We start from the raw sequence: 23,892 nt of genomic DNA, 5'->3' as shown, positions 1-23,892 counted from the left end.
ACAAGTAAATTTCAACGTACATGCAAACAGGTGTTGAGTCAATAACAGTACATTCCGTTTGTGGAGGGCAATGGCCATTAGCTGCTGAAAATAATTGGCATAAGTAATCACTTCCGTCCTGGGTTTCTTCATCAACTAAAAATAGAAAAAGGTTTAAACCATATATTAACTATATCATTTCTGACATGAAAGCATTGCATAACGAATATTTATATAATTATCACAGTTTTTGTGATTAATTTGTGATATTAATAGAACACAAATATAATTTCATTAACAATTCATATGCAACAGGTTACTGTTGACTCACAAAGCCATCCATAACACTAAATACTGAATGCAAGGCAATACAAATCTCAAATAAAAGTTTTTTAACATCACCTAAATGTACTTAATAGACACACTATATGATTTTTCCAGCATAATCAAAACTAATTAACAACATTCTTTTAAAATCAGTATTTCCTTATTTTATTTACCGATCAGGTTTCCGATGGAGAGAACTGATGCACCATACTTTTCGTTGTTCATAACTACGGTGACATCTGTTACACTCAACGCTGCGTCAACAAAGTCAGCTGCACCTTTCTCGGTTGTCTTTTTGTTCACTATTATGTCTACCTTTAAACTACCTCTGAAACAGAAGTTTTGACTGATGATGAACTCAAAGAATGTAATAGCATGAAAAACAAAATCATAGATAACGCACTTTACCGTCAACATCAAGTATGATAATTTAAGTTTTAATTGATTCATCTTTTAAATTCATATTTAATTATTCATATTTTTTTGCGATTATTTACCACAAAGTCGATAAAATCGCATTGCATTACAAAACAAATGACGAATGACAATACTAATGAAAACGGACAGCAACTATCGTTTTATTGTGCAACAGACTCAGTAAAAAAAACTTCCAGCGAACAAGAGACACTCAAGATAACCATTACTCAAAGTCTACACAATTATTGTTCTCAAGAAAACCCTTGAATATTTTACAACATTGATTTATCAATTAGATCAATTTAAAGCGCAAGATTCATTTGAGGCAACGTTGCATATGTCACAAACCTCGAGAATCCTGTTATTGTCAAGCCTACGAAAGAGCCCCCCATCTTTGTTTGGAAGTGTTGAACCAGCTGGAGATGAAAGCAAGAACATGTTTATTTTAACGACTGAATTATAGTGACGACAACTGTTAGCCGATATGAAAAATTATTCTGCCCTCTCCTTGGTAAATCAAAAAAATGGTGCCAAGTTTGACCGGCCAACTGTGCATTAATGTGAATTAGTTTAGGCCTTGAAACAGTAAATGGTGTTTTATGGTGCTAACTGAATACATTAACATGTGAATTAAATTCTTAAATTCAAAAACATTCATAATGGTTTGGCGTTTACCTAGTATTATTAAACCGGGTGTATGCTCAAACTTTTTGCTACTGAACTTGTTTCGTTGCTTTTCGCATAAATTAAAAAAAAATTGTGTCCACCCATGTCGAAAATAACCTTGCACATTGCTCATTATTACAGTCTTAGGCACTGATTCCACATCTCTAAGTGACCGTCGTAATGTCGTAATGTCCATCTGTTGACAATGGATCTGCTTCTTCACCCTCACCAAAACGTGTTTCAACAGCCATAACACAATGATACAACATGTTCCTTGCCAATATAGATCTTAGTGAATGCATTCGTTAACTAAATTTGTTACCATTTCTATTTTCAATTGATGATAAATGATATATCCTGGACGAGTTACAGTTAATGACGCCGTATTTTCGTCATGATATTTACATTGCCAGGCCAATGACCTACTTTATGTTTTGGCAATATTTGCGATATTCGTTTTTCTAATTCTTGAACCCAAACTCCAAGATGGTAACTCTGATAGACAGAATCCCAAAAGAGCAATTCAAGCACCTGTGAATTTCACCAGTGACAACATATTATGAAGTAATGATAGAGTCCTGTGGATGCGCAGCCCTTCCTGAAGATGAATTTTCCCAGTAGATTAAAACTATTCATTAACAATTCAACATTCATCGTTTCAATTCTTTTCTTTTTGGTAATATTTGCTTATTAACATTCCAAACATCAGTGATGTGTAACCACAACACAGTGAATGTATAGATGCCGCGATAAGCGAGGACGTAAGCGATCAAAGCTGGAGGAAACCGTTCACAAACAAAGGCATTATCTTTAACAGGTAGAATTCGGCAGGTTGTTAAAAATTATATTTCCAATAGTCACTAGATAAAATGTACAGCAATTAACCTGAATCAAAGTAGTATCATCATCATGTATGAATGTAAGAATCATTGGTGTCTGGACAGTCATTTGAAATGGTTAAAAATCATCTTTTTTCAATTGTTTTCATTGATGCCCATTATAACATAATTAAAATAAAATCTTTACTTTTGACCATAATTCCATAAAGGATTCGAAACGCTTTTGATTATCTAAACTGACTTCTTTTTCTTCTGTTGTGTACTCAAATTTATTCTATACCTCCTTTGTCTATTGTTTATCTCCCTCTATATTTTCCCATACCTTGCTCAACCAAACTCTCGGTTTGCCTTGCATTAATATATTTTCATCATTAAGAATTATTAGCATATTAAATACATTTATACATATCGTATATTCCAATGTGTTTATTATACCGCTTATCTGTGCAAGTAAAACTATCCGAACGGAATCATAACAAGCTAAGTTTTCGTACCCACTTCAATATATCATGAATATTATAGTTTGTCTTACAGTGTTGTAACAGTTGAGATAAGTGTAGAATAAGAAATGTTGAAAACTTTTTTTAAAATGTGCACATATATGCAACCAAGGCGAAAAGATAATAGTTTCATACCGGTGGTTCAACCGCATTGATCAGCTCTTTGACAGTGTTGGGGTCAGTTAGATTTGAGGATGCTAGTTCCTCCAACGGAATGTTAAATACTATTTTGAGTGGTATGTCATCTGTTTTGGTTGCCAAGGCTTAAAATAGAAAAAATGCATATACGATACTTCCCGGAAACCTTTCGTGCATGGCTTTTATAAAAGATTGAGGCAAAATAATATTTCCTACAAAACTCATCTAAACTCAATATCCATGGCTCTCATGATCATAGTTGGTACGCCAGTAAAATCGTCAGCATCTGTGGGTTTAGTCAATTCAGATTATATTATCAAAGTGTGTTTAATTACAATAACATAATGTATGCATTTAGCGCAAAAAAAAATAATTAAGAACAAGTCTTAGGAAGCTCACTACGTTCACAGGATGGTCCTTCCCAGCCATCAGCACAAGAACAAGTATAGCTGTTTATGCCGTCAGTACAGGTGGCTCCGTTCTTACAGGGTTCGCTAGCACAATCGTCAGCATCTGCGTAAATACTAAACGTATTATACACTTGTACTTAACTTATGACATTAACAAATTGTTTAAACTATAGTATCAAACTTCTCTTTAACCAATATCAAGTTTTAAATAATTGAGGATCAAACAGAATTTTCAAATAATCACAGGATACTTACTTATTTCAAAAGTTTGTCCCTCCTAGGCATTAAACACATTATTAGATTATCTTATAATCGACTCTTGCACACTTATCCGTTTCTGAGCAAATTCCAATGAGGATTTGAGGAAACTTACTTATTTCACAGGTTGGTCCCTTCCAGCCACTGCCACATGAACAGGTGAAGCTATTAATACCGTCAGTACATGTGGCTCCGAGTGCACATGGGACATCAGCACAATCGTCCGTATCTGCGAAATTAACCAAATTTAATTTATAACATCGAACGTAGGTACAAGACAATGTAATATGTAAATCCATTTACGAGAAAACAGTATGTGAAATAAAACCCAAGACACTAACTTATTTCACAGGTTGGTCCATCCCAGCCGTCAATACATGAACAGGTGTAGCTGTTTATGCCGTCACTGCAAGTGGCTCCGTTCTTACAAGGGTCGCCAGCACAATCGTCAGCATCTGCGTAAATAATCAACTTTGATTTATAATATCGAACGTAGGTACATGCCGATAACATATGCTAGTTCATTAAGGGGAAAACAGAATGATAATTAAATCACATGACACTTACTTATTTCACAGGTTGGTCCAACCCAGCCGTCAATACATGAACAGTTGTAGCTGTTTATGCCGTCACTGCAAGTGGCTCCATTCTTACAAGGGTCGCCAGCACAATCGTCAGCATCTGCGTAAATAACCAACTTTGATTTATAATATCGAACGTAGGTACATGCCGATAACATATGTTAATTCATTTAGGGTCTATAGAATGTTAAATATATCACATGACACTTACTTATTTCACAGGTTGGTCCATCCCAGCCGTCAATACATGAACAGGTGTAGCTGTTTATGCCGTCACTGCAGGTGGCTTCGTTCTTACAAGGGTCGCCAGCACAATCGTCAGCATCTGCGTAAATAACCAACTTTGATGTATAATATCGAACGTAGGTACATGCCGATATCATATGTTTATTCATTTAGGGGAAAACAGAACGTTAAATAAATCACAGGACACTCACTAATTTCACAGGTTGGTCCATCCCAGCCGTCAATACATGAACAGTTGTAGCTGTTTATGCCGTCACTGCAGGTGGCTCCGTTCTTACAAGGGTCGCCAGCACAATCGTCAGCATCTGCGTAAATAACCAACTTTGATTTATAATATCGAACGTAGGTACATGCCGATTACATATGCTAGTTCTTTAAGGGGAAAACAGAATGATAATTAAATCACATGACACTTACTTATTTCACAGGTTGGTCCATCCCAGCCGTCAATACATGAACAGTTGTAGCTGTTTATGCCGTCACTGCAGGTGGCTCCGTTCTTACAAGGGTCGCCAGCACAATCGTCTGCATCTGCGTAAATAGCCAACTTTGATTTATAATATCGAACGTAGGTACATGCCGATATCATATGTTAATTCATTTAGGGTCTATAGAATGTTAAATAAATCACAGAACACTTACTTATTCCACAGGTTGGTCCATCCCAGCCCTCAACACATGAACAGGTGTAGCTGTTTATGCCGTCACTGCAGGTGGCTCCGTTCTTACAAGGATCGCCAGCACAATCGTCAGCATCTGCGTAAATAACCAACTTTGATTTATGATATCGAACGTAAGTACATGCCGATTACATATGCTAGTTTATTAAGGGGAAAACAGAATGATAATTAAATCACATGACACTTACTTATTTCACAGGTTGGTCCATCCAAGCCGTCAATACATGAACAGGTGTAGCTGTTTATGCCGTCACTGCAGGTGGCTCCATTCTTACAAGGGTCGCCAGCACAATCGTCAGCATCTGCGTAAATAACCAACTTTGATTTATAATATCGAACGTAGGTACATGCCGATAGCATATGTTAAATCATTGAGGGTCAATAGAATGTTAAATAAATCACAGAACACTTACTTATTTCACAGGTTGGTCCATCCCAGCCCTCACCACATAAACAGGTGTAGCTGTTTATGCCGTCACTGCAGGTGGCTCCGTTCTTACAAGGGTCGCCAGCACAATCGTCTGCATCTGCGTAAATAGCCAACTTAAATTTATAATATCGAACGTAGGTACATGCCGATATCATATGTTAATTCATTTAGGGTCTATAGAATGTTAAATAAATCACAGAACACTTACTTATTCCACAGGTTGGTCCATCCCAGCCCTCAACACATGAACAGGTGTAGCTGTTTATGCCGTCACTGCAGGTGGCTCCGTTCTTACAAGGGTCGCCAGCACAATCGTCAGCATCTGCGTAAATAACCAACTTTGATTTATGATATCGAACGTAAGTACATGCCGATTACATATGCTAGTTTATTAAGGGGAAAACAGAATGATAATTAAATCACATGACACTTACTTATTTCACAGGTTGGTCCATCCCAGCCGTCAATACATGAACAGGTGTAGCTGTTTATGCCGTCACTGCAGGTGGCTCCATTCTTACAAGGGTCGCCAGCACAATCGTCAGCATCTGCGTAAATAACCAACTTTGATTTATAATATCGAACGTAGGTACATGCCGATAGCATATGTTAAATCATTGAGGGTCAATAGAATGTTAAATAAATCACAGAACACTTACTTATTTCACAGGTTGGTCCATCCCAGCCCTCACCACATAAACAGGTGTAGCTGTTTATGCCGTCACTGCAGGTGGCTCCGTTCTTACAAGGGTCGCCAGCACAATCGTCTGCATCTGCGTAAATAGCCAACTTAAATTTATAATATCGAACGTAGGTACATGCCGATATCATATGTTAATTCATTTAGGGTCTATAGAATGTTAAATAAATCACAGAACACTTACTTATTCCACAGGTTGGTCCATCCCAGCCCTCAACACATGAACAGGTGTAGCTGTTTATGCCGTCACTGCAGGTGGCTCCGTTCTTACAAGGGTCGCCAGCACAATCGTCAGCATCTGCGTAAATAACCAACTTTGATTTATAATATCGAACGTAGGTACATGCCGATTACATATGCTAGTTCATTAAGGGGAAAACAGAATGATAATTTAATCACATGACACTTACTTATTTCACAGGTTGGTCCATCCCAGCCGTCAATACATGAACAGGTGTAGCTGTTTATGCCGTCACTGCAGGTGGCTCCATTCTTACAAGGGTCGCCAGCACAATCGTCAGCATCTGCGTAAATAACCAACTTTGATTTATAATATCGAACGTAGGTACATGCCGATAGCATATGTTAAATCATTTAGGGTCAATAGAATGTTAAATCAATCACATGACACTTACTTATTTCACAGGTTGGTCCATCCCAGCCCTCACCACATAAACAGGTGTAGCTGTTTATGCCGTCACTGCAAGTGGCTCCGTTCTTACAAGTGTCGCCAGCACAATCGTCTGCATCTGCGTAAAAGGCCAACTTAAATGTATAATATCGAACGTAGGTACATGCCGATATCATATGTTAATTCATTTAGGGTCTATACAATGTTAAATAATTCACAGGACACTTACTAATTTCACAGGTTGGTCCATCCCAGCCCTCAACACATGAACAGGTGTAGCTGTTTATGCCGTCACTGCAGGTGGCTCCATTCTTACAAGGGTCGCCAGCACAATCGTCTGTATCTGCGTAAATAACCAACTTTGATTTATAATATCGAACGTAGGTACATGCCGATATCATATGTTAATTCATTTAGGGGAAAACAGAACGTTAAATAAATCACAGGACACATACTATTTTCACAGGTTGGTCCATCCCAGCCGTCAAAACATGAACAGGTGTAGCTGTTTATGCCGTCACTGCAGGTGGCTCCATTCTTACAAGGGTCGCCAGCACAATCGTCAGCATCTGCGTAAATAACCAACTTTGATTTATAATATCGAACGTAGGTACATGCCGATAGCATATGTTAAATCATTTAGGGTCAATAGAATGTTAAATAAATCACAGGACACTTACTTATTTCACAAGTTGGTCCATCCCAGCCCTCAACACATGAACAGGTGTAGCTGTTTTTGCCGTCACTGCAGGTGGCTCCGTTCTTACAAGGGTCGCCAGCACAATCGTCTGTATCTGCGTTAATAGCCAACTTAAATTTATAATATCGAACGTAGGTACATGCCGATATCATATGTTAATTCATTTAAGGTCAATAGAATGTTAAATAAACCGCAGGACACTTACTTATTTCACAGGTTGGTCCAACCCAGCCCTCAACACATGAACAGGTGTAGCTGTTTATGCCGTCACTGCAGGTGGCTCCGTTCTTACAAGGGTCGCCAGCACAATCGTCAGCATCTTCGTAAATAACCAACTTTGATTTATAATATCGAACGTAGGTACATGCCGATATCATATGTTAATTTATTTAGGGGAAAACAGAACGTTAAATAAATCACAGGACACTTACTAATTTCACAGGTTGGTCCATCCCAGCCGTCAACACATGAACAGTTGTAGCTGTTTATGCCGTCACTGCAAGTGGCTCCGTTCTTACAAGGGTCGCCAGCACAATCGTCCGTATCTGCGTAAATAACCAACTTTGATTTATAATATCGAACGTAGGTACATGAAGATATCATATGTTAATTCATTAAGGGGAAAACAGAATGTTAAATAAATCACAGGACACTTACTAATTTCACAGGTTGGTCCATCCCAGCCGTCAACACATGAACAGGTGTAGCTGTTTATGCCGTCACTGCAAATGGCCCCGTTCTTACAAGGGTCGCCAGCACAATCGTCCGTATCTGCATAAATAACCAACTTTGATTTATAATATCGAACGTAGGTACATGCTGATATCATATGTTTATTCATTTAGGGTAAATATAATGTTAAATAAATCACAGGACACATACTCCGTTCTTACAAGGGTCGCCAGCACACTCGTCAGCATCTGCGTGATTGGTCATTTCAGATTATATTAACTGTTTTCTATTACATTGACATAATGTATTCATTTAGCGCAAACAAAAATGATAAGAGCGAATCTTGGGAAAACTTACTACGTTCACAGGCTTGTCCGTGCCAGCCATCAACACATGCACAAGTATAGCTGTTAATGCCGTCAATGCAGGTCGCTCCATTGCTACATGGTTCGCTAGCACAATTGTCCGTATCTGCGCAAATAAACAAGTTTTATATAATCAAACATTTTTATGAAAATAACAGATTGTAGAGATAAAACAGAATGTTTAAAAGGACACGTACTTATTGATCTTGTCGTCCCTCCCACCCCTTGGTTCTTGCACAGGTAAACATGCTAATGCAGTCAGCACATTCGGTCTCTATCGCGAATATTCCTTTAGCATCAACGTTCGTTTATAGACAAATATAATATCATATTTCCAATATGGAAGTAATTATTATAGAGACGATAAGGTACTTTTATACAGACGGAAAGAAACCTGGTGAAAAAACATCACTACAAACTTACCAATTGCACACGTTGCTCCCTCCCAGCCATCAACACATGAACAGTTGAAGTTGTTAATTGCGTCAGTACAGGTGGCTCCGTTCACACATGGGTCGCTAGCACAATCGTCCACATCTTTACAAATATCATATGTTCGTTAAAACAGGAAACGTTTTATCACACATGCAATAACATAGTAAAACATTAAAGTTTTTTTTTATAGATAATCATTGGAAACTTACTGATTGCACATTTTTCTCCCTCCCAGCCATCTACACACGTACAGATATAGTTGTTAATGCTGTCAGTGCATGTGGCACCGTTAATGCAAGGGCCGCTAGCACAATCGTCCGTATCTGCACAAATATCAAACGTTCGTTTAAAATATTTATTATATTTCCATGTAAGTATTCTTACATCAACGGAATTACACTGTTGAAAGACCATATCTAGATTACTATTGATATCACAAGTTGGTTCCTCATAGCCGTTAACACATTCATATGTTATGCTAATTAAGCCGTCGATTCAGGTTGCTCAATTCATTGGTCGTGAGAGCAATCAGCTGCATTGGTAAATGAGCACCAAATGTTATTTTTTTATTTATTTAAAACTGAAAAAGACATTCTAGTATGAAATACTTAATAGGTCGTTTTTATATCTTTATTTATAATTGATATTAAATCTGTGTGATGTTTCTGGATCTGACTGCAATAGGTTCCTCTACGCCTTGAGTATTTATACAAAATAATTCGAAACATTCGAGAACTAAATGCCTTAACAATTTGTTCAGAATTTTCTGAAATAATGGCCAGTAGAATTCGAAAAAACAAAAAGAACTGTACTTATTTGACAATGTGTGCCCTCCCATCCTACATCGCACCGACAAGTGAAGCTGTTAGCGCCGTCAATGCAAGTTGCTCCATTTTTACATGAAACATTTTCACACTCGTCTCTGTCTGTGGAATTGAATTTTTTTGTATAAGCCAAAATTCAAAGAAACCAGTTCTTGGTACATTGTGTGTTATAAATGTAAAAAGCATGTTTACCTATTTCACAAAAGGTTCCGGAAAATCCAACAGCGCATGTACAAGAATACCCGTCAGCCATATCATGACATGTCGCACCATTCTGACAAGGTTCTCCATCACAGGTTGGAATCTCTGTAAAATCATACATAAACGCGTGATAAACTGCTTTGTCAACCCTAAAACATACATCAATGAGATATAGTAATTGGGATATCAATTAAAAAACATAAATCAATGGAGGATAATAATAGATTATCCATTCAAAAACATACATCAATGTGTGATATTAATGATATGTCCACTTAAACATATATCATGCGCGAAACAATGGCTTATCGACCCAGAAACACACAGCAATTTGCGATGCAACGGCATATCCTCTCAAAAACACACAACACACAAACAATTCGCGATAGAATAGTTTTTGCACACAAAAACATACATCAGTGCGCTTTATGATAGCTTATCCATTCAAAAACATACACAAATGCGAGATATTAATTTCTCCCACCTCAGATAAGTAGATCCAATAATTTAACCATGCTAGAAATTCTTATCTTGCCCACGGGCGAAGATAAAATGCCCGTATGGAACTCCTTTTTAATTGTCGCCACATTGTAATTACCTCCCTTGTTGAAGACAGTCGTCTGTAGCATCATAAAAATCTTGTCTTGTGGCAATATTTAGAATGCTAATTAACTATTCCTCGCTTCAAATGTCACCATAAAAGAGTTTTCACGCATATTTCAAGAAATAATACTCCACTCTCCTCCGAACTATTTAAAGACCGATTTGACTAGTTACATAACCTGAATCACTGCGAGCATATCCATGACAACCGAGAATTATCAAATATCCATACGCATTTATTTTCACTACGCACAAAAGAGTTCCAGCAAAAAATACATTTTTACACAATTTTGTTTAACTGAGGTGGGAGAAAAAGCATCTACCAAAGCCGCTCGGTAAACCTCGTTTCCGCAAAACACCCTGCGCTCGGGTCGGGATAAACCTATCTTACACTCTCAGCCATGGAAGATACTTAGAGGATAATCAACTCAGGACGATAATAAAGTACTACTCTGGTCAAGAGGTATAACAGTTTTTAACTTTGTCATTCCGGTGGTAGGACTCAGTTAAACACGTCTTAACTTTACACACAAACAAAGAAACTTTTGTTTTCATGGGGTGTATCATGATCATGGATGCATCGAGAATAATGCAGTGTTCATGCTTATTCGAGGTAACTAGTTGGTAGCTTTCTCAAAGTATTTGTCATTGAGCATGTCTCTTTTGCAGGTTTATGCAGCTTTCGATAAGGTTAAACTGACATTGTTTATACTCGAGCGAGCACTGTTCGTATGTGGGTGTTAGTTTTTAAGTTAACGGGTTCTGAGATTTTCGAATATTACCCGCCCAACATGTCCTTAGTCATTCGATTTTGATGGGTATCGTTACAGTTGGCTAGCGTTTGGTCTTACTGTTATTTTGTTTTGTAAAATTTGTTTGACAATGTTAAAAAAAATATTGTCTGTGCTTAATTAATATAATTTCATAAATTATCTCACATACCAATTTAGATCTATTCGTTTTCATAAAATGTGCCCTTAATAACTTATTCTGGTGAGTACACATATAATTTTAAAGTATTTACTCTATCGGTATTTTACACAAAATTAGCACTATTTTCGTTAAATTTATGACTTACCGTTTTCACAATGAGTTCCATCAAAGCCACCAGCACATTTGCATGTGTACTGTTTGAAACCGTCTTCACAACTACCGTTGTTTTGGCAATGGTTGGTAAGACAATCGTCGATGTCTGCAATGCATTACAAAAAAAACAAGAGAAGTTTGAATATAACGTCCGTTATATTGAATCGCTAAAATTTGTCGTTTTTAACTTTTTACATAAACATATTAGATGCGATCAAGGCTAGAAACTGCATTTAGTTGTATTAAATTTAAATTTGATTTATATTTCTGAGTTTAACCCTCTTTAGTGTTCAAGATAATATTTTGTCCAATGAGAAGGAGTCAGCGATAATGATTTTAATCAGGCGAAGGTGGTAGATATAAAAAGTAACTGGCATAAATAGTGGGTTGTTTACAAAACATTATGTAAACAACTAAAAAAAACGTCCACATAAATTTTTGTCCAATGAGACGGCAGTGTTTCTTCAATTTCCAATACATTATTTTGATTAAATCGGCAGTCAGCCGTTATTGTTTTCAATTAAGTAAATCGGTAGATATGTGGCTGACCGAGTTTATGGGTAGGGCCCACTTATTTTTCTAAATAGCACAAGTATGTACTAACCGAAAATAAATGGTTCAAACCATTCCTTTTTAAAGTACAAACTAAAACAAACAAACAAAATTAGGCCACAAGTATGAATGAAACCCGGCCAACGTCAAGCACCACAACGAATGTAGAGTAAAGTATCCGAAACACATGACTATTTATAAGGCCACAACAAATTAATGTTTTGTTCATCGGATCATTGCCGAAAAAATAGAGCGAGCGAGCGAACAAAAATAATAAAAAACCAACTTGTCAGTTTTCATTAAAAGAAGCGAGCGAAGAGCGAAAAAAATAATCATAATCAATATAAATAAGAAAGATTGTTTAATATAATTGTACTTTAATTCATTTAAACCCAATTTTGAACAGAACCTCTACTGGATAATGGAAAAATGTTATATTTCATATTATTTATTCATACTCTCTTAGTAAACGCATTATATTGATAAACCAAATATCCAACACAATTAAAACTATTTTAAGTTTGGCGACCATTCCTACTAGAAATAACCCTGCTTTAAGGAAAAAGTTTTAAACGACTTATATAAATCTACCTGAATCACTTTCACTTTAATATGCTGTATTTAGACATTTATAAGGATTGATTTAAAATATAATGTTGTGATAAGGATGTTTAAAAAGTTTTATACAGGCAGCATCAAACATAAGACTGCATATCCATTTTATTCTTGACTTAATTTCGTTTTGAATATCACAGTAAATGCAATGGTTTATATGTACTTATCGAAATGCTAAGGCCACGTTCAGAGTAGTTTTATGGCCAGGGAGTTGCTTTTATAATAACAGGTTATACTGCAAAAGCAACCTTAAATTTAGGTAATAAACTAAAGGCTAACATATTTTTTGGTATTTCCGGACCAGTGTTAATATCGCTATTTGTCAAAAATATATCTGTTCGATATTTTCACTGTTGTTATTTCACTGATAAAACTCCATATTTCTAAAAAAATAAACATGCAAATATCTCGCTGAACGACGCCGTAAAAGGGTACAATAATATTAGAAATTTAAAGCCAGCAGCTTGAAGATAAAGATAACGCGGACGTTCCCACGGTCTCCATACCCAGGAGTCTGGTATTTTCTTATTATATCATAGATCAATAACAGTGAATGATTCGTGCACTTTTCGCTTTATATCCATCATCGGTAGAATTTTAAACACCAGTGGGTAAAGTACAATGTACTCATGTTTGTAATATATGTATCTTGAATGGTAAACAATGTTAAAGGTATAATATACTCCCCAGATTAGGTTTAGGACCACATTCTCAATAAAGTTATTTTCGTTACAATTTAATTAATATAGCACATATGATTCTTTTCATATAATTTGCAAACGACTTAATTAAACGAAACTAAATATTAGCCCATCGACCAGTCAAACAATAAGGAATCTATCAAAAGCAAATGATTTCAACCATGTTGATGGTGTTATAGCTATATGGTTTCTTGGAGCGATATCAGCAAACACATAAGAAAATCATAATCTCAAGCAGCAATACGATCATTTCAAACCAGGACGATTTTGTGTGAGTGCTACGGTGAACGGTAAAGCAACAACCAGTTTCAAACCGAATGTATTCTGCGATTAGTATCCGTGTAATCCAAGTCCAAGGCATTCGTTGTACTCATCCTATGTCTGAACTCTCAATGTCTTTTGTTGTAATGTAGTGGAACCCTAAAGATATCCTTTTTTGACCTGATTTTTTAATGACTCATACCCTGTCCATATGGTTAAAATCATTGCATTTTGATCGGAACCTAACCGTTTGGCTCTCAATCGCTGTTAAATTTCTTTTCCAGTATTCATGATTTTCTTAGTGAATAAAAACAGACTCTCATTCAGTACACATTGTTTTATTTGATTTCCTTTGACACCATGAAAGATATACCCTTAACGAAATGCGGTCCCTACATTATCTTGAGATGTACATTACACTGGGGTATACCAATCTCTGTAATAGACCTACCTAAATCGCAATTCGGTCCTTCCCACCTATCTGTGCAGGCGCAAGTATAACCGTTCACACCATCAATACAGGTTCCGTTGTTTACACAGGGATTGCTTTCACATTCATTGATATCTAAGTTAAAGTATGTACGCTATTAAACTAAAGTTAAATGTTTGCATATTAAAATAAAAAAGGTTGATTGACTTTATGTTGAATTTATAAAAGAGTAGTAAATTAATCTAGGATATTACTTAACATAAGAACAATACTTTGCTCGCAATGTGTCCCGTTCCAGCCATCTGCGCACATGCAACTATATCCTTCGTAGCCATTGATACATATAGCATTGTTCAAACAAGGATTACATCCTGTCAAGGCTGTTAAAGAAAAAGCACAAAGTAGAGTGTCAATTTAATTCTGATCAACAGTAATTGCTTAAACGTAAATGCATAAAAGGACTCAACAAAACATATGTTTGTTCCACGATACAATGAAAACTACAGGTACAATATAACAATTTATTTTACCGGGATAATAATAGAACAGAAACTTCAAAAATAAGCCCAGTAATCACATGATTCAAATATTAAGGCACATGTTAGGGGGCATAAAATAAGGGCCCACACGACACTGACTGAGAAACACCATCAACAGACCACACAAACATCAAAATAGCTTTATCAATAACTGGTGGGTTTTGGAAGGAGAGAATAGCATATACTAGTCGCTTTTACTTTTAATAATGTTTTTCTTTATTTGTTCCCAGTTTTAGTACAATGATGCTTTTTATTATGAAACTCTATGATCACACAGTTTTAAACCTTTTAAGGCAGACTGTGTGTGATGTTTTTGGTTTCTAACGATGACTGCATCGTATCTTTGAAAAGTATTTGCATTAGGTGCTCTGAATTGTTTCCCTCCGTCTGCAGGGTTTACCTTTTCGTTTATTATTATTATTTGTTTTATTGATAAGTTTCCTCAAGTTAATGCATACTTTGATAAGATTTTCTTTTGCGTTTTATCTTTATTAAGAATTGTTGGGGTAAGAGTGAGGTTTGTGCACATAAACTGGTTTAAACCCCCAGTAAATTTACATTTTACTGACCGTTCCAAGGCGGTACCTAACAATTCTTGATAAACATACCAATATATATATATATAGTATTTATGCACTGTGCTGTTTGTAGAGTTGTGTGCTGTTCTATGTTTCTTGTCTGTGAATTTGTGTTCTATGTCTTTGGCGTTGCCCATTGCCACTAAACCGGGTTTATATTTAAACTTTTTGCTACTGAGCATGTTTCTGTAGCTTTTTGCATATATATTAACCACATTCGAGCGGTTGGTAAAACACCATACCACATTGGTAAATCCAAGTAACGTCTCCACCAAGGGCATTGGAGCATTCTGAACAGCCTATATACTCGCTCTGAACGTAGCACAAACCATCTTTCATACAGGAACCGTCCTACATAATATACATAATTATGCTATTGTTAATGATACAATGAAAATTACAGAGATGAATCCAGTACTCAAACGTTCGTGTTTAGAGGCTCGAATAAGGGACGTCATTAGTCGTAAAACACAAACATACAAACAAAATAAAAAGACCACTCATAGTTTTTTAAACATTTAGGGCCTAGAGGGACGTTGCTAGTGTTCGTATATTTTCTCATTGCATCCAGATTTAAGATATCTTTTTAAAAGGGATACTCTTATTTAAAATCATAACGTACACATGTATAACAAACATATATTTTGGGTGATAAACATATAACTACTTACTTATTAATAAATAATGCATTTATGGAAAATACTAATTACTGATAACAAGATTGTAACCGTGTATTTAATAGTTGAAAACGCACAAAAAGCACAATAATTGAAATATTAAACCATATCATATTGTTAAATTAATAAAAAAATATTAAAACCAGACTTTGCAAGAGACATATAAGAATTGTAGGACTAGATAAATTGACTTTTAGAACTCCATAATACTTAAAACCAATGAGCAGAATCCATTTTAGACAAGACATGCTATTCCTTGCTATTCTTTGAATGTTAAATTTGTAACTGTGCACTCACTATTCTTTCACATATGACTTCAGAGCCAAGCTTCGTGCAATTTACACAATCACTGTCATAAACTATGATCATATCTTCGACGCTATACAGATTGCCATCGTTGCTAAGAGAAACATTGTATCCCAATGCCAAAAACCCATCGGGGATTGTCGGTTCTGCGGTTGGCAAAATACATTTGATTTCGTCTGGGGCAAGCATATATCCCTCCGTCTCAAATGTAAACTCTGTATACCTATGTGAAGTGTTCGTTACCTAAGATTTTGATGGAGATTAGTATGCATCATCATATCAATTATTATATAAATATATATATAATGATTAAAAGATGTTGACATAGACGCATAACAATAATGTTGCATACACCTAAAACCTTGAAAACTAAATGACTGACTGTAATGAATCATAATCTGCTGTTTGATCGAGTTATTTCTTAATGGAAATTGAAATGCTCTAGTTTCATTATAGACTTGAACGTTCTTTGAACAAATCTAGAGACATAGAGCATACAAAGAAGCTTACCCAGTAGTGTTGCAAATAACACTTGACTGTAGTAGCAATGTTTGTGCCAAATACTGAAGTTCTTTCGCACGGTCTGTATTTCAAATCACAATATCCTCGGTCCGGGATTCCGTACATAGTCACAGGTTTTGATAGGTCTACAGAGCAATCTGAACTGGCGAATCCCTCGTTACACTCACAAGTTCCTGAAGAGTACAGTTATTGCAATACTGTTGAACCTGTTTCTTTTTTTCTTTTTGGAATTGTCAATCTATAACAATCCGTTTATTTTATCATAAAACATACACAGGGTACAAATAACAAGCAATGTGGTAAATGGTATAGTATTTGAGGTGAATATTCAATATATAGCAATATATTTGATAAATTCATTTAGAAAGCGCAGGGAAATGCCTTTATTTGTAAAATGAGTTTGAAGCGTTATTAAATCATTATATAAATGGTGCATAATATTAATCGGTTTCGTTCTTCTTTCACACATATAGTAAGTCTTGTAAATACAATAAGAAACTTGACTTAGTACAATGTTAACAATATTATATTCTTTTTGGGTAATTTAATACCCCAGCACAATGTGCTTAATATTCTTAATATGTTTCTGTATTCTACATTTATTAAAAGACTGTCTGAATATCGCTCCAGTTGAACCTGTTTCTAATATACCAAAATCTTATGCGGAAAGAGATCAAAACAGCGTAATTGAAAAGAGCATAAAATCATTATGAATGACCGAAATATCACTTTGGAGTGGATTGAGTTCAAAAAATGCAATTGTCAATAAAAATCACTGACAATACATGTTATTCTTGCAATGTTTTATTCTTTGTAATAACGTGTAATATCGTTAATTACATTTTCTTTTCCATGTTTCTTGAAAAGACATTGTCTGTATTAGGCTCGCAAATTTTAAGATGTTCCAAACCGAAATGTGTCTAACGCCTAACGCCAAACCACAATACGTTTAACTGGATTTCGTTTACGAAACAAAACATGTAAATGTCAACTTATAACTGAAATGTTCCGTCGTTTGATCTGAAACTGTCTTCATATGTTGCAAATCGGAATGTGTCTATTGATTAAGTTCAAACCGCGATACGATACAACTAGAGTTTGATAACGAAACTGAAAATGAGCTTGTCAATGCTAGCTCAAACTAAACACGGAAAAGTAACCTGCCCTTACTTTGAAAGTCGCGACAATTAAAATCGTATGACACACATTAACTGATTCGCTGCACTAGCTTCATTTAATACATATATATATATATATATATGGACGAAGGTAAAGAGTGAACACTGTCTCATTATTGAAACACAGTTGAAATTCAAGGTAACTTAACTTCAGTATAAACTCAAATTAAAAAATAGACAGATGCAAGAGAGACATATTCAAATGCAGTTAGAAGAAGAAAGTGAAGTCAGTTTCACTTACAATTTAATGAATTGGAAATCCGAACAAGTATGTATGAAACAAATAAATTGTCATACTTTGATGTCACAACCCATAAAAGACTTTTTGCCACCATTTCCAAAAGAGAGGTCGAGAAAAATTTCCTTCACTTTGAAAATGCTATAAAAAACGCGCAGAATCTGTTTTAATTGGTAAAACTCGTAAAATTAGCCTATTGTTTAGTGTTGAACAAAGCTGTTATTATTACACAGTTAAAGATCTCTTTCTTATGGGTTCTGATTTTGTCCATAAGTATTTTCATCATCAATTTACTAATTTTAGGAATAACATTTTGTCATACCCATGCAGGATGCGCTAAAAGTAAAAAGTTTTTAATTAACTGATGGTGTCTAAGAAAAGTGACAAAACTATGAGAACTATGCATCCATCTTTTACTTACCGTTGGAACATGCACCCTATTCTACCTACCGTTGTTTCATGCCTCTCGTCTTAAGCGTATCACTGTTAAATGTACCCCGCCCTTACTTATCGTTGCAACATGCACCCCGTCTATGACTTACCGTTGTTACATGCGCCGCCTTTTAATAATCGTTTTAACATGTTTTACTTACAGTTTTTACATGCACCTCTTCTTTAACTTACTTTTGAAACATACATCCCCGACTTTTACCAACACTTGTACCATACCGTCGTCTTTTACTAATCGTTGAACAATGCACACGTCTTTTACTAACCGTAGTACAATGTCTTCGTCATTTGCTTACCGTTGTAAAATACACCTGTCTTTTACCTACCGTTGTACAATGCTCCTGTCTTTTACCTACCGTTGTACAATGCGCCCGTCTTTTACCTACCGTTGTACAATGCACCCGTCTTTTACCTACCGTTGTACAATGCTCCTGTCTTTTACCTACCGTTGTACAATGCGCCCGTCTTTTACTTACCGTTGTACAATGCGCCCGTCTTTTACCTACCGTTGTACAATGCCACCGTCTTTTACTTACCGTTGTACAATGCTCCTGTCTTTTACCTACCGTTGTACAATGCACCCGTCTTTTACCTACCGTTGTACAATGCTCCTGTCTTTTACCTACCGTTGTACAATGCGCCCGTCTTTTACTTACCGTTGTACAATGCGCCCGTCTTTTACCTACCGTTGTACAATGCACCCGTCTTTTACTTACCGTTGTACAATGCTCCTGTCTTTTACCTACCGTTGTACAATGCCACCGTCTTTTACTTACCGTTGTACAATGCGCCCGTCTTTTACTAACCGTTGTACAATGCGCCCGCCTTTTACTAACCGTTGTACAATGCCACCGTCTTTTACCTACCGTTGTACAATGCGCCCGCCTTTTACTAACCGTTGTACAATGCGCCCGCCTTTTACTAACCGTTGTACAATGCCAACGTCTTTTACTAACCGTTGTACAATGCGCCCGCCTTTTACTTACAGTTGTACAATGCACCCGCCTTTTACTAACCGTTGTACAATGCCACCGTCTTTTACTAACCGTTGTACAATGCCACCGTCTTTTACTAACCGTTGTACAATGCGCCCGCCTTTTACTAACCGTTGTACAATGCCACCGTCTTTTACCTACCGTTGTACAATGCGCCCGCCTTTTACTAACCGTTGTACAATGCCACCGTCTTTTACTAACCGTTGTACAATGCCACCGCCTTTTACTTACAGTTGTACAATGCACCCGCCTTTTACTTACAGTTGTACAATGCGCCCGCCTTTTACTAACCGTTGTACAATGCCACCGTCTTTTACTAACCGTTGTACAATGCCACCGTCTTTTACTTACCGTTGTACAATGCGCCCGCCTTTTACTTACCGTTGTACAATGCGCCCGCCTTTTACTAACCGTTGTACAATGCCACCGTCTTTTACTTACCGTTGTACAATGCGCCCGCCTTTTACTAACCGTTGTACAATGCCACCGTCTTTTACTAACCGTTGTACAATGCCACCGTCTTTTACTTACAGTTGTACAATGCACCCGCCTTTTACTAACCGTTGTACAATGCCACCGTCTTTTACTAACCGTTGTACAATGCCACCGTCTTTTACTAACCGTTGTACAATGCCACCGTCTTTTACTAACCGTTGTACAATGCGCCCGCCTTTTACTAACCGTTGTACAATGCCACCGTCTTTTACTTACCGTTGTACAATGCCACCGTCTTTTACTTACCGTTGTACAATGCGCCCGCCTTTTACTAACCGTTGTACAATGCCACCGTCTTTTACTTACCGTTGTACAATGCCACCGTCTTTTACTTACCGTTGTACAATGCGCCCGCCTTTTACTAACCGTTGTACAATGCACCCGTCTTTTACTTATCGTTGTACAATGCGCCCGCCTTTTACTAACCGTTGTACAATGCCACCGTCTTTTACTTATCGTTGTACAATGCGCCCGCCTTTTACTAACCGTTGTACAATGCGCCCGCCTTTTACTAACCGTTGTACAATGCACCCGTCTTTTACTTACCGTTGTACAATGCGCCCGCCTTTTACTAACCGTTGTACAATGCACCCGTCTTTTACTTATCGTTGTACAATGCGCCCGCCTTTTACTAACCGTTGTACAATGCCACCGTCTTATACTTACCGTTGTACAATGCGCCCGCCTTTTACTAACCGTTGTACAATGCCACCGTCTTTTACTAACCGTTGTACAATGCACCCGCCTTTTACTAACCGTTGTACAATGCCACCGTCTTTTACTTACCGTTGTACAATGCGCCCGCCTTTCACTAACCGTTGTACAATGCCACCGTCTTTTACTAACCGTTGTACAATGCGCCCGCCTTTTACTTACCGTTGTACAATGCCACCGTCTTTTACTTATCGTTGTACAATGCTCCAGTCTTTTACCTACCGTTGTACAATGCGCCCGCCTTTTACTTACCGTTGTACAATGCCACCGTCTTTTACTTATCGTTGTACAATGCGCCCGTCTTTTACCTATCGTTGTACAATGCGCCCGCCTTTTACTTATCGTTGTACAATGCACCCGTCTTTTACTTAACGTTGTACAATGCGCCCGTCTTTTACTTATCGTTGTACAATGCACCGTCTTTTACCTACCGTTGTACAATGCGCCCGTCTTTTACCTATCGTTGTACAATGCCACCGTCTTATACTTACCGTTGTACAATGCGCCCGCCTTTTACTAACAGTTGTACAATGCCACCGTCTTTTACTAACCGTTGTACAATGCGCCCGCCTTTTACTTACCGTTGTACAATGCCACCGTCTTTTACTTACCGTTGTACAATGCGCCCGTCTTTTACTTATCGTTGTACAATACAATTGTCTTTTACTTACAGTTGTACAATGCACCCGCCTTTTACTTACCGTTGTACAATACAATTGTCTTTTACTTACAGTTGTACAATGCGCCCGTCTTTTACTTACCGTTGTACAATGCACCCGTCTTTTACTTACTGTTGTACAATGCGCCCGCCTTTTACTTACCGTTGTACAATGCCACCGTCTTTTACTAACCGTTGTACAATGCCACCGTCTTTTACTTACCGTTGTACAATGCACCCGCCTTTTACTTACCGTTGTACAATACAATTGTCTTTTACTTACAGTTGTACAATGCGCCCGTCTTTTACTTACCGTTGTACAATGCACCCGTCTTTTACTTACTGTTGTACAATGCGCCCGCCTTTTACTTACCGTTGTACAATGCCACCGTCTTTTACTAACCGTTGTACAATGCCACCGTCTTTTACTTACCGTTGTACAATGCACCCGTCTTTAACTTATCGTTGTACAATGCACCCGTCTTTTACTTAACGTTGTACAATGCGCCCGTCTTTTACTTATCGTTGTACAATGCGCCCGTCTTTTACCTATCGTTGTACAATGCCACCGTCTTATACTTACCGTTGTACAATGCGCCCGCCTTTTACTAACAGTTGTACAATGCCACCGTCTTTTACTAACCGTTGTACAATGCGCCCGCCTTTTACTTACCGTTGTACAATGCCACCGTCTTTTACTTACCGTTGTACAATGCGCCCGTCTTTTACTTATCGTTGTACAATGCACCCGTCTTTTACTTAACGTTGTACAATGCGCCCGTCTTTCACCTATCGTTGTACAATGCCACCGTCTTTTACTTAACGTTGTACAATGCCACCGTCTTTTACTTAACGTTGTACAATGTGCCCGTCTTTTACTTAAGTTGTACAATGCAACATTCTTTTACTTAACATTCTACAATGCCTTTGTCTTTTACTTACAGTTTTACCATGCACCCGTCTTTTACTTACAGTTTTACCATGCACCCGTCTTTTACTTACAGTTTTACCATGCACCCGTCTTTTACTTACAGTTTTACCATGCACCCGTCTTTTACTTACAGTTTTACCATGCACCCGTCTTTTACTAATGCATAACCGTCATTTACTTACCATTGTAACATGCCTTCGTCTTTTATCTACCGTTTAACAATGCACCCATCTTTTACTAACCGTTGTACAATGCGCCCGTCTTTTACTTACATTTTACTTTCATTATCCCGTCTATTGCTTTTCTTTGTTACATGCATCCCTGTTTTACTCATTGTTGGTACATTCACCTTGAGATTTACTTACCGTTGTTACATACACCCATAATTGATCTTATCTTTGTTACATGCGACCTTAATATTTCACTCTAACATGTACCCGAGTTTAACTGACCGTTGTTACATGCACCATGGGTTTTTTTCCTTACCGTTGTTATATGCACACGATCGTATACTTACCGTTGTTACAATTCCCACGTCCGAAGCACTCTTGTGGGCAGTCATTGGTGGCAATCTCATTCAACACTTCTGTCGTGTATTCAGGTTCTAAGGACTCCTGAATGACATCATCCGTGATATTTTCTACTTCTTTCCCGTCCACTATAAGTGAAATGTTTTTGAAGGCTTCTGCTGGTGGTGGAAGCGATGCGGACATCATCGAATAGCATTTCTTCTATTGCAAGTCGACATGTGTTGGTGTAAAAACAGTGTCATTTATTGCCTGTAATTTAACAACTGAGCCATAAACCTTATTAACAGGTATATTAATGATAGAATATACACCAGCAATAATCTAAAAGGTAATGACCATGTTCATATCATTTGTGAACAAGTATTTAGTAAATCTAGTTACCAAAATGTCATCCACACAGTTTTGCAAATAATCTGTTTGCGTAAAATTCTTTAGCTGTGAACAAATTTTTAAAACCGTAATGTTGAACGCATCCTCACAGTATGCCCAGGCGGTTGCGTTATCGAAAGTGATTCCGGTCAGCGGCTGTGTAAATAAGTCAATTAAATCATGAAAAGAGTCATTCTTGGATTAATGTGAATATCCCTTTTTTAATTTATATTGCATTACAAAACACTGAATATATCATCAAGTGCTCTAAATGATATACGGAGTGAAGTAACAGTACATGCTTGTTTTTGAATTATTCATGAAAAATAAAAAATAAAGAGAATTAAAATATGACAAAGTAAGGAATTTTCAACAACAACAGCAACAACAACAAACAACAAATATTTTTATTACACTCAGGTCATACATCATGCCAACATGAGGACATAAAAGATTAGTCGGCAG

At 37.0% G+C, this 23,892-nt stretch overlaps 1 protein-coding gene across 5 annotated transcripts in view; it reads right to left on the bottom strand.

Annotated features, from left to right (window-relative positions):
- The window catches only part of LOC128223683 (fibropellin-1-like), a 34,489-nt gene extending 10,912 nt beyond the window's left edge, over positions 1-23,577 (bottom strand). Inside the window, exons 1-39 of one of the 5 annotated variants that reach the window (XM_052932984.1) lie at positions 23,440-23,577; positions 23,046-23,307; positions 16,858-17,042; positions 16,339-16,590; positions 15,607-15,715; positions 14,520-14,627; positions 14,269-14,382; positions 11,681-11,794; positions 9,991-10,104; positions 9,787-9,900; positions 9,184-9,297; positions 8,963-9,076; positions 8,532-8,645; positions 8,160-8,273; positions 7,934-8,047; positions 7,708-7,821; positions 7,483-7,596; positions 7,258-7,371; positions 7,032-7,145; positions 6,807-6,920; positions 6,582-6,695; positions 6,356-6,469; positions 6,131-6,244; positions 5,906-6,019; positions 5,680-5,793; positions 5,455-5,568; positions 5,230-5,343; positions 5,004-5,117; positions 4,779-4,892; positions 4,553-4,666; positions 4,327-4,440; positions 4,102-4,215; positions 3,876-3,989; positions 3,650-3,763; positions 3,266-3,379; positions 2,864-2,991; positions 1,072-1,139; positions 480-634; positions 21-135 (exon numbers count right to left, since the gene is read on the bottom strand). In XM_052932984.1, coding sequence (XP_052788944.1) covers positions 21-135; positions 480-634; positions 1,072-1,139; positions 2,864-2,991; positions 3,266-3,379; positions 3,650-3,763; positions 3,876-3,989; positions 4,102-4,215; positions 4,327-4,440; positions 4,553-4,666; positions 4,779-4,892; positions 5,004-5,117; positions 5,230-5,343; positions 5,455-5,568; positions 5,680-5,793; positions 5,906-6,019; positions 6,131-6,244; positions 6,356-6,469; positions 6,582-6,695; positions 6,807-6,920; positions 7,032-7,145; positions 7,258-7,371; positions 7,483-7,596; positions 7,708-7,821; positions 7,934-8,047; positions 8,160-8,273; positions 8,532-8,645; positions 8,963-9,076; positions 9,184-9,297; positions 9,787-9,900; positions 9,991-10,104; positions 11,681-11,794; positions 14,269-14,382; positions 14,520-14,627; positions 15,607-15,715; positions 16,339-16,590; positions 16,858-17,042; positions 23,046-23,244 — 4,625 coding nt within the window. In that variant the 5' untranslated portion in view covers positions 23,245-23,307; positions 23,440-23,577. The remainder of the gene's footprint in view (positions 1-20; positions 136-479; positions 635-1,071; positions 1,140-2,863; positions 2,992-3,265; positions 3,380-3,649; positions 3,764-3,875; positions 3,990-4,101; positions 4,216-4,326; positions 4,441-4,552; positions 4,667-4,778; positions 4,893-5,003; positions 5,118-5,229; positions 5,344-5,454; positions 5,569-5,679; positions 5,794-5,905; positions 6,020-6,130; positions 6,245-6,355; positions 6,470-6,581; positions 6,696-6,806; positions 6,921-7,031; positions 7,146-7,257; positions 7,372-7,482; positions 7,597-7,707; positions 7,822-7,933; positions 8,048-8,159; positions 8,274-8,531; positions 8,646-8,962; positions 9,077-9,183; positions 9,298-9,786; positions 9,901-9,990; positions 10,105-11,680; positions 11,795-14,268; positions 14,383-14,519; positions 14,628-15,606; positions 15,716-16,338; positions 16,591-16,857; positions 17,043-23,045; positions 23,308-23,439) is intronic. The other 4 variants (XM_052932988.1, XM_052932985.1, XM_052932986.1 and 1 more) reach the window with 4 other exon arrangements.
- Between the last annotated feature and the right edge of the window lie 315 nt (positions 23,578-23,892).

The sequence above is a fragment of the Mya arenaria genome, chromosome 17 (genome assembly GCF_026914265.1).
Source record: "Mya arenaria isolate MELC-2E11 chromosome 17, ASM2691426v1".
Taxonomy (NCBI): Eukaryota; Metazoa; Mollusca; class Bivalvia; order Myida; family Myidae; genus Mya; species Mya arenaria.
This window is presented reverse-complemented; position numbering and strand designations above follow the sequence as displayed.